Source organism: Eimeria maxima, genomic scaffold (genome assembly GCF_000499605.1).
Source record: "Eimeria maxima Weybridge genomic scaffold, Emw_scaff87, whole genome shotgun sequence".
NCBI lineage: Eukaryota > Apicomplexa > Conoidasida > Eucoccidiorida > Eimeriidae > Eimeria > Eimeria maxima.
The window spans coordinates 50,992-63,941 of record NW_013564012.1 but is presented as its reverse complement, the minus strand read 5'-3'; the positions used below and the strand labels follow the sequence as shown (position 1 = coordinate 63,941).

Genomic DNA, 12,950 nt, shown 5'->3' with positions numbered 1-12,950 from the left:
ATATATATATATATATATATATATATATTATAGTATAATATAATAAACTTACAAGAGTAGGTGCTTTATCCTTAGAATGTACATGACAAAAGATAAGAGGTCTACTATTATCCCAATCAGTATGAAGAGAACGATTTGCTGTAATACAAGAAATATGGAATGGACGAGTACAATTTTGATAATAGCATTGAACTGGTGCTGGACCACATCTATGACAAAGGAGACAGCGTAATTTTGAACGGGATTCTTCTATTGTTACTAATACACGCTCATCACGGACGTAACCACATACGGCAAATGCACAACGTAAATGGGCCCATGTCTTCGCCTGCAGCAACAAAAGCAGCAACAGCAGCAATAGCAGCAGCAGCAGGAGAATTAGGCGCAGGAGGAGGAGCAACACTGCTAGCCATTACTATACTAGGTAATAAAGCCAAAGGGGACATATTATAAGGACAAGATGGAGACAGCTAATGAAGATAAAAGGAGGCACATAAGTTGTGCACCTATATCTTACCTTATCTGTTTTCCTCATAGGCCCTCCTCCTTCACAGAATCCATCAAAGCCACAGAGACAGCAAACAGGAAGACGAAGGGTAACGAGGAGACCCTTTATAGGAGACACTTCGACTATACACCTTAGTCTAGGGTCCTTGCTGTAAAACTTGCTGCTCTGCAGCAGCTCATCTTCCTGCTGCTGCTGCTGAGCACCACCCTTCGTCCCACCCACACCACGAGGCTGCTGCGCTGTTGCTGTTGTTGCTACATTCTCCACACAGCTCATGTCTTCATCCTCCGAGTCAGAGAAGTAAAGGGGAATCTGACGAAGATAGTCCACAGGATTAACTGTAACGTCGCTGCTGCTGCTGCCGTTGCTGCTGCTGTTGTCGTGGTTACTGCTGTGGCCGTTGCTGCTGTTGCCATCGGCAGCAGCACTTGTTGCTTCTGCTGTCGGTTCTTTGGGCCTTGTTGGTGTCGATGCAGCCGCACTTTCCGCTGCGGCGGCAGCAGCAGCAGCAGGTGGCGCAGCATCCGCGGCAGTTGTAGTTGGGGTGCTATCACCTGGGTCATTCGTTGCTTGCGCTGCTGCTGCTGCAGCAATAGCAGCAGCAACAACATCTCTATCAACACGAACAGAAGGAGGGAGGGTAGGGTTGTGGTACTGTGCTAATGCTGCTCTTCTATGATTAAACCCTTTGGGCTTAATACCATCACCATGATGCAGACCTAAGAGAGTAGGAGGGGAGAAATGCTTAAATGCATCATATTGTTCTTGCCCCCAATCACTATGATGCGGTGTCATGCATGCAACCGCTGTTGCTTTTGTACGAGGCGCAGCAGCAAGGCGTATTGCTGCTAATGCCATCTCCTCATCTAACAGCGGCAGCTGTTTACGTAAATAAGAACAAAGGGGACACAACCATTCTTCTGCATCAGGAGCAGGAGCAAAACCCCCTGCACCACCCACAGGTCTCCTGTCTTCTGTGCTGCTGCTGCTGTTGCTGCTGCGGCTATTGTTGGTCTTCCCGACAGCGCTGTTGTTAGCATTCCTGTTGTTGTTGCTGTTGTTGCCATTGCTATTGTTGGTATTGCTGTTGTTGCCGTTGTTTTGTTGGGCTTTGGCTTTAGCTGCTGCTGCTGCTGCTGCTGCTGCAGGCGACAACCCTTTATCCCCTCCTGCAGCAAGTGCTCTGCGTCTGCGTTTAGCAGCAACAGCAGCAACTGTTGCATCAAAGCTGCTGTTGCTGTATCCAAGACAAGAAAAATGACTTGGTGAATAACAACCATCACAAAAGATAATTGGATCGTCTTCTCCATCATCACCGCTGCCACAAACTGTACATAATGCCCTCTCTGCCCATGCAGGGGGTAAGCTGCTGCTGCTGCTGCAGGTTACCCGCAGCCGCAGCACGTCAAGGGATTGATCTGCTAAAGTGTATGTATGACGACTATCTAATGCATGCGATGCAGATTGGCTCTTGTAATACTGCAACATTTTCTGCAGCAAAAACAACAGTCAGCAGCAACAGCAGCAGGAGGATGAGGAGAAACAGCAGCAAGAGGAGTAGTAGCAGCAGGAAGAGGAGGAGGAGCAGCAACCATGGCAACAATACAATAAACAACAGGCGCCTAAAACCCAAACACTACTAACACTATAGGCTCATTGGTCCAGCAGCAGCAGCAACAACAGCAGCAACAGCAGCAAGTCCACCTACGTCTTCAACTTGTGCCCACTCCTGCAGCGCAGGCCGCCGCTCAGCAGAAACAGCCGACAACAGATCCTTCAGTCTGCACAACAAACAGACCCTAGGCTCTAAACCCTAAACCCTAAAACGTTGTCCCGCTGTGCTTAGCACTAGACCCCAAACATAACGCCCTAAACCCTAAACCCTATGCCCCGTCGTCCAGCAGTCATTAGCCGTAAACCCTAGCCTTAACGCCGTAAACCCTAAACCCTAAACCCTAAACCCCAAGGGTTTATAAAATGCTTACATGTGCTGTTTTTCATTTGCGAGCCGAACTAAACGCCAAGCCAAGTTTTCTGCTTCCGTCTCAATCCACGTATCTCCTACAGGCTTCTGCTGCTGCTGCTGCTGCTGCTGCTGTTTCTCCTGCTGCTCAGCACTATCATCAACCTTCAGCTGCACCTGCTTGTCGCCATCCAGCTGCATAGCCTGACGAAGTTGCGTTTCCTGTTGTTGCTGCTGCTCCTGGTGCTGCTCTTGCTGCTCCTGCTCCTCCTCCTGAGGCTGCTGCTGCTGGGCTTGCTCCTGCAAGCTTGCATCTGCAGCCTCTAGACGCAGCTCGGGTGGATTCCCTTCAGAAGCAACAGGAGCGGCAGCAGGTGCTGCAGAAGCAGCTAAAGCAGGTGCACCAGCAGCTGCTGCTGCTGTTTCTTGGATGGACAGTGCTGCTGCTACTACTGTCTCAGCCTCTGCTGATGCGTGGCCAGCCGTCTTTCCGAGTGCTGGTCCTGCTGCTGCTGTTGCTGTTGTTGCTGCTTCTGTTTCAGCCGCTGTTGTCTTTGTTGATGCCGTGTCAGCCGTTGATGCTGCTCCTCCTCCTTCTGCCGTTGCTGCGTCTGGTGCTGCTGCTGCTGCTGTGATTACACGGTGCATCTGCTGGTGTTGCTTCTCTAAGCCCCGCAGCGGCAGCAGCACTCCTTTCTCTTTATTATAATCTAAAGCAAGAGGGATACCTGTCCTCTTTGTTGCGTCTTCGGGGCATGCGGCTGCAGCTGCAGGGGGGAAAGGAGACACCCGCTGCTGCTGCTGCTGCTGTTGTGGGCGGTTCTCATCCTGCTCCCAGTAGCAAAACAGGGGAGGCAGCACATGAGCAGGCCGTGGAGGCAGCAGCACGTCGTCGCCGGCTCCAGCATCTGCTGCACCATTTGTTGCAGCATCTGCTGAAGTTGCAGCAGAACACACCTTGGCATCCTTTTGCTGCTCCTCCTGCTGCTGCTTTAGCTGCTGCTGCAGTTGTTGCTGCTCCCTCCCTACGCGCGCCCATAGAGCAGCGCGGCTTCGGGTGTCTAGACCGTCTATGTAGGATTGAGAATAAAGAGGCAAGACAGCCTCATCCTCCCCGCCTCTCCCTGCTGCTGCTGCTGTTGGGCTGCTGCTGGCTTCACGTTTGACTGCTGCTGCTGATGCTGCTGCCCCTGCTGCTGATGCTGCTGCTCCTGCTGCAGGGGGAGAGAGCCACACTGCAGTAGGCCCGCTAAGGACCTGCGGAAGCGGCAGAGGCCTGCGGGACGTTCTACCTGCACCTGCTTCTCCCTGCTGCTGCTGCTGCTGCATGCCCCATTCTGTAGACGAAGTAGAGGCGTCTGCTGCATCGCTATGTGGCAGCATCAGCTGTTGTTGCTGCTGCTGTGCTGCTGCTGCTGCAGCAACAAGTTGTAACAGCTCATCTATGCTTGTGCAGCTATCTAGTTCAGGGGGGAAGTCTGCTGCAGTGACACCCGAAGGCAGCAGCAGCGACAACACAGCACCCTCAGGCTCGGGGTGTATGGACACCGGAGGTAATCTTTGTCCATCCCATTTCTTGTTGCAGAGGGGATTAAAAGCAGCGCCGCATGCAGATTCATCTTCTGCATCTGCAGCAGCAGCAGCAGCAGAGCCGCCTGCTGCTGCTGCACCTGCTGTACCTGATGCACCTGCTGCACCTGCTGCGCCTGCTGCATTTGATGCACCACCTGCAGATGCATCCGTGGATCTTTTGCCCCTCGCGCTTCCTGCACGCTGGGCACTGTTGTTGGTGCTGCTGCTGCTGCTGCTGCAGCTGCGTCCTCCCCCCCCGTGTCTCCATTGCTGGTGTCTTTGTGCTGCAGCAGGTTTCTTTTTTACTATTAAATCTAATAAAGTCTGCGAACCTGCTTCCCTCTCCCTATACGCCATTCCTGTGTCTCTTGTCTGATAAGGTGCATGCGCTAGCAGCTGCTGCTGATGCAGCAGCAGCAGCAAAGAAGGACAATGAGACACAGGAAGCCAAGAAAATAAACTCGTCTCTGCAGACACCAAATCGATGCTCCCGTCGTTGCTGCTGCTGTTGCTGCTGGTGGGAGAAATGGAACTATCTGAGCAAGAACTCGAAGCAGCAGATCCTTGCTGCTGCTGCTGCTGCGCATTTGCAGCAGAACCAGACACGCCCCCAGTTGGATCATCGCTGCTGCTGGTGCTGCCGTTGCTGCTGCTAGGATCCGTCGCCCTCCGCTTCTCCGCTACCGGGCTTGGGGATACGCTGCTATTTCCTGCGGCTTGTTGCTGCTGCCGCTGCTGCTGTTGCTGTTGCTCTTTCTGTTGGTGCCTCCTCTGTTCCTCTTGCAGCTGCTGCTGCAGCTTCTCCAGCTGCAGCAGCAGCTGTTGCTGCTCCTCCTCCTCAGATCTGTGCGCAGCAGCATCATCTTCTGTTGCATGCAAATCCTCAGGAGCGAGGATCAGCGATGCAGTATGCACCACCGCCTGCTGCTGCTGTTGCTGTTGCTGTTGTGGTTGCTGCTGCTGTTGCTGTTTCCGGCATCTACTGCGCGTCTCTAGGAGAGGCAACGTGAAGTCCAAGAATGCCTTGCTTTGCTGCTGATGCTGCTGCAGCAGCTGCAGCAGCTGCGGATTGACACGAGAGAAAAGCTTAGCGTCGTGGTTAGCCCAAAAGAGTTCTTCTTCTGAGTCACCACGAACAGCAGCAGCAGCAGAAGCGGCAGCAGCCCCAGAGGGCCCTGCATGCGCTTCAGATGGCATGGCCGTGCTGTGCGACTGCCGCTGCTGCTGCAGAAGCTGCTCCTCTACAGGATAACGAGGCTACGGCTGCTGCTGCTGCTGCTACCGCTGCTGCTGCAAACAACAGACCCCATCAGGCACCTACGGAGAGGTAACCCTGTCGTTAAATCTCCGTAGTGTTGCTGCTGCTGTTGATGATGCTACTGTTGCGGCTCCTGTTCTTGCTGCTACTGTAGCTGCTGCTGCTATTCTAGCAGCTCCTTCGTGTTATTGCTGCTCCTACTGCACCAGACAGGGGTCGGCAAACGGATCCAGCTGTCGGGACTCGGGACGTGCTCTTCAGGGTGTCCTGCTGCTGCAACAGCAGCCACTGTAGCATCAGCAGCGGCTGTTGCTGCTGCCACTGCAGCTGCTGCAGTTGCTGCCGTTGCTACGCTGGGGCCACTCGCGTGGGCTGCGTGTCTCGAAGGGGGGAGCTCTTCTGCTGGCAGCAGCAGCAACACCAGGTGAATGTACAGAGGCAAAAAGAAGAAAGAAGAGCTAAAAGAGACAGCTGCTGCTGATTTCCCTGCTGCGGCGGCAGCAGGAAGCAGCCGTAGCCGTCGGCCTAACAGCAGCAGCAGTGCAGTGGAGCTGCTGCAGCTGCTGCTGCTGCTGCAGCTCCACCAGCTCCCGCAGCAACGCCTACAGAGACGAACAACTCTAACTAACAAACATAAATAAACTGCATGCAAACCGCAGCAGCAGCAGAGACAGAAGACCCCCAAGGCTGCCGCAGCCAGCGACCCGCTGCTGCTGCTGCTCTGGGAGGGGGGCCCCGTACTCTGTCAAGCTGCTGCTGCATTAACAACGGTATTATAAGAATTAGGGTTTAGGGTTTAGGATTTAGGGTTTTAGGGTTTGTTTTGAAGGTAGGTTGGCTGTCTTACACGAGCGGTACAGTAGTCCATTCCCCTGCGGGTGGGGGGCCTCCTGGGTCTGCTTGCTTCTCTTGCTGCTGCTGCAGCTGCTGCAGCGATGCTCCCCTTGCTGCTGTTGCTCTCACTATTGTTGTTGTTGTTGCTACTGCTGCTGCAACTGCAGCAGATCGAAAGCCCTTTTTGTATTCTCTAGGCTTCTCCCTGCCCCGCCATTTGCCTACAGACATCCACTGGTGGGGGGGCCTCAGGGCGGTGGGGTTGTTCTGTGAGTTGCTGCTGCTGCTGCGACCGTTTGTGCAGCTGCTGCAGTTGTTGCTGCTGCTGCGGTTGCTGCTGCTGCTGCTGCTCCTGGTGCTGCCACTTGCTTGTGAAAGTAACTGCTGCAGCAGCTCTAGCAATGGGCATCGCGAAGACATTCTAATTATACCCTCATCTCCCCCCTCCCTCGAGTGCCCGTACATCTCCCCCTGCACGGAGTGAAGCTCTAAACCCTGAACCCTAAATAATAGATGCACTAATATTGAGGGGAGCTTCTTTAGCACCCTAAAGAGCTGCAGACACTATTCATCTCCCTCTATCGACGGCGATGCTGCCCTAACCGCGAGCATAATGTTGCCACAAGTTGCTGCTGCTAATGCTACTACTGTTTTTCTGTTGATGTGTGCTAACGATTGCAGCAGCTGCTGTGAAGGTTGCTTGTTGCTGCGACTGCTGCCATTGTTTTTCCTTATACAAAATCCTCATGCTGGTTGCTGTCGTCCCTCCACCGGTTGTTGCCAACGGGGTCTTGACTGTAAGGATGACGCTGATATTAGCACAGACATGCACCTAAAATCTATGAGACGAGAGGGCACATCATAACCAAAGATGTTACCAAAGCTGAGGCTGAGGTGTACTCACACTTCAGCTTTTAGCAGGCAAATATCGAAACCTTCATGCATGGACAACAAACACAAGAGCCCAGTAAGATGTAAGGAGAAATTTTGTCCATAATTGGAGACTGTCGTGATGTGAATGAAAGCCAAAATAATCAAGACAAGAACTCCCCTAGACTTAGCTGGCCGACGTCTTCCCCTTACGCTTGCACCTCCCTAGTGATATGCACAGTGTGAAGCTGTCCCGGGAGTGCTCGAAGAAGACTCATAAGCACCAGACTCTAAATTGTTTTGATGGATTCGCATTCTCTCCGAACTTCACAAGACGGCGTGCACACCAACCTCGTTTCCGCTTGCTGGGTTGTTGTTGGTTCTCAGCTAGTTCGGAAATTCTGTTATTGTACTCTTCCTACTCGTTTCATCAAAACTTCTTCGAATTCCTTTCATGAGAGTTAAGAAACGTCACTGTGTTGGGGAGCAAGCACAAGCAAATAATGGGGCGCTTGACACATCCCGAACGCAGCACGGGGTTTCTTGAATACGCGAATCGCTCATTAACTGCCGAGCCGAGGCTGCTGGAGCCCACAATGAGTTTATGAGGATCGCTTGCCTGAAATACCTACTACTCATAATCGTAGGCGTGCCTTCATTGACCGATACATGGCTTTTAGAAGGGGCTGTGTGCAACATGAACCATTCATACAGATAATTGCTGTGTCACGCGTAAAGGGGAAGCAGTACGTCTAAAATTTTTACTTGCTCTCTGGTCCAATATATTCTCAGCCTAAATGCATGCGCCCATTTTCCGCGGCGCTGGCGCCGCGGATGACAATACTTTCGTATGTTTCATATTTGGAGGCTGGGTCGTATTCGAGGCCTTAGGGGACTCGCAGGAGAGCTTGACCCTGCAGACCAAATACCTGCTTCTTGTCTCAGCAGGCTTGTATATGTGTTGAGAGGTTCAAGTCAAAAGGTGCCTCACGATACAGAGACTGTGCCTGACTGTGAAGAGGCCAGGCCGTTGTTGCCATTGCGATGGGCTCTCGCCACACAGGTGCCAGCACACTTCTCCTCCCGCCACATGTTTTTGTGTTTAGATTATGTGCACTATCTTGCTTTTTCATTTCCTGCCCTCGATCCCACTATCCCTAGTTGAGCAGCCAAGCGCACAAAACGCTTGCGCAGCCTGAAGGAAAAAAAGCTGCGGGCAATAGGGATGTGGTCCGTGCATTCTGCGTGCATTCGTGATCGATGCCGAGAGTCAAGGAACTGTTCAAGAATCATTTGCAGTTCTATTGTGCATGCAGCGATCGAGGCGTGAATATGGTTGCACCTGGGCGTGCTTTCCCTCCAGGGGCTACGCCAAGATGTGTTCGAGCACATGGAAAGCTGCATAAACACCAAACCCTAAACACCAAATCCCAATCCCTAAACCCTAAACCCCTAAACCCTTCCTTTTGCCACACGGAAAGGTGGTGTCTCACTGTGTTAAGGCTTGTGTTAAGTCAGAGATGAGGTTAGTTCGGTGGATAAGGGGGGATCATACGTCAAGGGTTTTGCGTCTCGTGTAGCTAGAGATGGTCCTCTGGTAAGGGGGATGACTGCGTATCATGGCTGTTGCTTTTGCTGCTATCCTTGCTGCAATTCGACCCCATCTGCGGGAATATTCAAGCCCCATTTTGTTGCATGCATTAGATCTGTCGTCAACAGGTATATATAATTATCTGCCTATCAGCAGGCACTACCTCTACGAAGGATAAAAAGAAAAAAGGATGAATAAAAAAGATTCACAGAGTAGATTATTTTGCTGCAGCAGACATCATTTTACATAATTAAGCTCCGCAGCAAGTGTATGCACGCATGTGTGGGGCCCCGTGCAGGGAAAAGTCTTTTCCTTCTTTATTTATTTAAGGATTTTGTGTAGTAACAAATGGTGACTGATCAAGTCTGATGACTAAAAGTATAATTGATGTAGGGAATGTAACAGAAGCAGCAGAAGTATAAAAAAAATTCAATATTATATTTTGTCTTTCTTACAAGGAAAAACAAGAAAACAAACAACAATTAGCAGGAGGACCAATAGAGAATGACGGTTGTGTGCCTGTGTAGTAGATAGTCAGCTGCTGCAGGGAAAGAAAAGTTATTCAATTTATAGACTATAACTGTATATTAATAAAATGTTATAATTAATTTATAATTTAGTGCTGCCCTTGTCCTTGTCGAGAGTATTGTAGCAGCAGCAGCGGCTGCTGCTGCTGTTGCGCGCCGAGGCGCTTCATCAGCGGGGGCAGCGGGAGGAGGAGCAGCAGGAGCAGCAGCAGCTGATGGCGCGATTGAGGGCTCCTCTATAACAGTTTTTCTTTAAATAATTTTGTAATAATAGATTTAAATGCGATATAACTCACTACAGTATAATTAGGCTTCTTAGGCAGCTGCTGCAGCACGGCAGCGGCGCCGCGGCCCCTCACCAGTTGTTCTTTGCTGCTGCAGCTGCTTCCTTCCTATAGCTTGCTGCAGCAACAGCTTCCTTTTAAATGTAGATCCGGCTGTTCTGTTGCAGCAGCAAGTGAGCTGTTTTCTTCCCAATGGCCGCCCAGAGGCACGGTTGCGGCGGCGCTGCCTGTCTCCTCGCCTCGTTGCTGGCAGCAACAGCAGCAGGAGCAGCAGCAGCAGCAGGAGCAGGCTACCCTTCTATGCCTTATATAAATGTGCAGCAAACAAGGACACTGCAACACGGGTACAGTGACCCTCTCATTAGCGGCAGCGAATTGTATTTCTCTCCTACAGCACCAGCAGCAGCAGGGTTCGAGTACCCAATTCCTGCTGCAGCAGCAGGTCATATGTCCGCTGCTGCACCTGGCTCTGCAGCGGCAACAGCAACAGTAGATGACCCAGCTGCGGCAGCAATTGCTGCTATACGAGGCCGCAGACGCCTGCGCAAGTTGCTGCTGCAGTCTGCTGCTCTTCTCTTTGGTGCTTATTTGCTGCTGAATATAACGAGGCGTTCCTCTAATAAGCAGCAGCAGCAAGAAGGAGGAGCAGCAGAGAAGGGCCCCCAGCAGCGAGCGGCCCCATCAGCAGCAGAAGCAGAGGGTAAGAGCAGCAAATCATCAAAGAGACCACCACCACTACAAACAGCAAAACAAAAGCCAGCAGCAGCAGCAGCAGCAGCAGCAGCAGCAGCAGATAGGCCCCCCAAGACACCTGGGGGGGCCCGCAGCCCGGGGCTGTCTAGTGCCCCCCGATTCCAAAGCTGGTTCGGGTCTAAGCCTCCTCCTGATTATCCTCCTCCTCCTGCTCCTGGTCCGTCTGCTGCTGCTAGGAGTGCAGCAGGACAGAGAAGCAGTGCTGCAGCAGCAGCAAGCAGGAACTAAAGCTGCGCTCTGCGGCTCTATTAGCAGCAGCAGCAGTAGCAGCAGCAGCGGCAGCAGCGGCAGCAGCAGCAACAACAGCAAATGCTACGGCCGCCATATAAATATGTGTGAATTAAATGTAATTGCAGTTTGTGAGGGTTTAGGGTTTAGGGTTTAGGGTTTAGGGTTTTTGGGTTATTGCGCTGTTTATTACTAAACAGCAGCAAAACAGCAATAAACAACTTTGTTGTTATTTATTGTTTTTATTGCATGCATGCATGCATAAGGAGACAAAATAAAAAAAAAAAAAAGGAGACAAATAAAAAAAAGAAGAAAAAGGAGACACTTATATATATAGGGGACAGTTATTATAGGCAAATAAGAGGAAAATAATAAATAAATAATAAATAATAAATAAAAAGGAGACAAAAAGGAGACAAATATAAATAATAAGTTAATAAATAAATAGTTATAAATAAATAAATAAATAAGTAAAAAAGGAGACAAAAAGGAGAGACACTTTTTTATGTATCTGTGCATGCAAGGGGATCAAAAGCCCCAACTGTCTCCGCATATTTATCATAGAAGGCAACTTGTTGGGGGGTAACGGAGGGTCTAGTCTTTTTTATTGCATGCAGTAGTTGTTGTTGATTTAGTTGCAGTGCAGCAGCAGCAGCAGAAGCAGCACCTCCTGCTGCAGCAGCAGCAGCAGCAGCAGCAGCAAGACTACCACCAAGACGGTTACATAGTCCATACACCTCAAGGGCAGAGAGGGAGTCAAGTTCTTGTAGTGCTGCCTTAATTGCATAGTAGCCTCTGCTGCTGCTGCTGCTGCTGCTGCTGGGCTGCAGCTGCTGCAGCTGCTGCTGCAGCTCTGCCTTAACCTGCTGCTTAAGAACTTTAACAAATTCATCTCTTTGCTGCTGCAGCAGATCTGCTGCTGCTGTTCGCACCACCGCATCAATATCTGCCCCACTAAACCTGCAGCACAACAGCAGCAGCAGCAGCAACAACAAGAACAACAGCAGCATAGCAGCAAACCCTAATCCGCTGTAATTGTTGTGCATTATTCTTAAAGATAAGAATATTATATATTATTAGGGTTTAGGGTTTAGGGTTTAGGGTTTACCCCTCAGTTTCTCTAGCAAGTTGATCAAAATCAAAGTGCAGCAGCTTCTCCTCAACAATATCATCTTGCTGCTGCTGCTGCTCCTCCTGCAGCAGCACAACCCCTTGCTGCTGCTGCTGCTGCTGCTGCTGCTGCTGGACAATATCTTTAATCATGATTCTTAATCTAGATCTGAATATATTAGATCTATCTATATAATAAGGTAGGTGTACATACACCTGAATATCTAATCTACCTGGTCTTAATAATGCTGTATCTATACAATCAGGTCTATTAGTTGCACCTATTATATATATTTCTTCTCTTGTATATATACCATCTAATAATGTTAACATTTGTGCTATTAATCTCTCATCTACACGACTGCTGCTGCTGCTGCTGCTGCTGTTGCTGTTGATGGGTCTTATCCTGCTGCTGCTGCGGTGGCTGCGGCGACGGCGAGGAGAGGAAGGGTAAGAAGATTTATCACGAATCTTTCTCTTCTTCTTCTCTCCTTCTTCTCCTTCTTGTCCTTCTTCTTCATCACCATCTTCTTCTTCCTCTCCATCTCCTTCTTCCTCCTCCTGCTGCTGCTCTTGCTGCTCTTGCTGCTGCTGCTGCTGCTGCTGCTGTCTGCGCCAATATGAATAGGGGGCCCCTGTTAATTGTAAATTATTATCATTAAGGGCCCCCTCTCTCTTATTACATAGACCATCAATCTCATCAAAGAAAATAATAGAGGGAGAAAAGAATTGTGCTTTGCTAAATAATCTTCTTAATGATGCTTCGCTCTCTCCTACATATTTACTTAATAATTCAGGTCCTATCAAAAAAAAATTAAAACCCTAAACCCTAAACCCTAAACCCTAAACCCTAAACCCTAAACCCTAAACCCTAAACCCTAAACCCTAAAAATCTGATATTATTTTTTTGGTGGGAATTATAAGAAATAATAACAAAACACGAAAAAAATATATATGCTGGTAGTGGACACCATCTAGGAAATTTCTAGGGTTTAGGGTTTAGGCTGTAGGGTTTAGACGTACCTTTTACAGAGAAGAAATGTGCATTACATATCTTTGCTAATGCCCTCGCTAACAAAGTCTTCCCACACCCAGGAGGACCAAACATTAATATCCCGCTAGGACGACGTAACCCTAATACACAAACCCTAAACCCTAAACCCTAAACCCTAAACCCTAAACCCATGGAAAGATTGGAAACAGGAATTTATATTCAAAACCCTAAATTGTAAACTCCCCTAAACTTTATTAAACCTTAATAAACCCTAAACCCTCCTAAACCCTTCCTAAACAATCTTAAACCCTTGTAAAAAACCCTAAACCCTAAACCCTAAACCCTAAACCCTAAACCCTTACCGATTTGTTTATAAAGTTGAGGAAAAAGAACAGGAAAGATAACTTTATCCTCAATAATTTTTTTTGTTGTTTTTAATCCGCCAATTTCTTGCCAAT

At 49.6% G+C, this 12,950-nt stretch overlaps 4 protein-coding genes across 4 annotated transcripts in view; 1 reads left to right on the top strand and 3 right to left on the bottom strand.

Moving 5' to 3' along the window:
* Window positions 1-48: 48 nt before the first annotated feature.
* EMWEY_00012150 (hypothetical protein) lies at window positions 49-5,240 on the bottom strand (the record flags this gene model as incomplete). Its single annotated transcript, XM_013479076.1, has 4 exons — window positions 49-138; window positions 518-1,999; window positions 2,217-2,289; window positions 2,494-5,240. 4 exons carry the CDS (start codon window positions 5,238-5,240, stop codon window positions 49-51), a joined length of 4,392 nt encoding a protein of 1,463 aa, XP_013334530.1.
* A 904-nt stretch (window positions 5,241-6,144) lies between these two features.
* Window positions 6,145-6,600, bottom strand: EMWEY_00012140 (hypothetical protein; the record flags this gene model as incomplete). The annotated part of the gene is made up of 1 exon (XM_013479075.1): window positions 6,145-6,600. One exon carries the CDS (start codon window positions 6,598-6,600, stop codon window positions 6,145-6,147), a length of 456 nt encoding a protein of 151 aa, XP_013334529.1.
* A 2,999-nt stretch (window positions 6,601-9,599) lies between these two features.
* Window positions 9,600-10,388, top strand: EMWEY_00012130 (hypothetical protein; the record flags this gene model as incomplete). Its single annotated transcript, XM_013479074.1, has 1 exon — window positions 9,600-10,388. One exon carries the CDS (start codon window positions 9,600-9,602, stop codon window positions 10,386-10,388), a length of 789 nt encoding a protein of 262 aa, XP_013334528.1.
* A 503-nt stretch (window positions 10,389-10,891) lies between these two features.
* EMWEY_00012120 (ATPase, AAA family domain-containing protein, putative) overlaps window positions 10,892-12,950 on the bottom strand; it is a gene marked incomplete at both ends in the record, with an annotated part of 4,423 nt that continues 2,364 nt past the window's right edge. Inside the window, 3 exons of the mRNA XM_013479073.1 lie at window positions 10,892-11,348; window positions 11,497-12,298; window positions 12,522-12,632. Coding sequence (XP_013334527.1) covers window positions 10,892-11,348; window positions 11,497-12,298; window positions 12,522-12,632 — 1,370 coding nt within the window. The remainder of the gene's footprint in view (window positions 11,349-11,496; window positions 12,299-12,521; window positions 12,633-12,950) is intronic.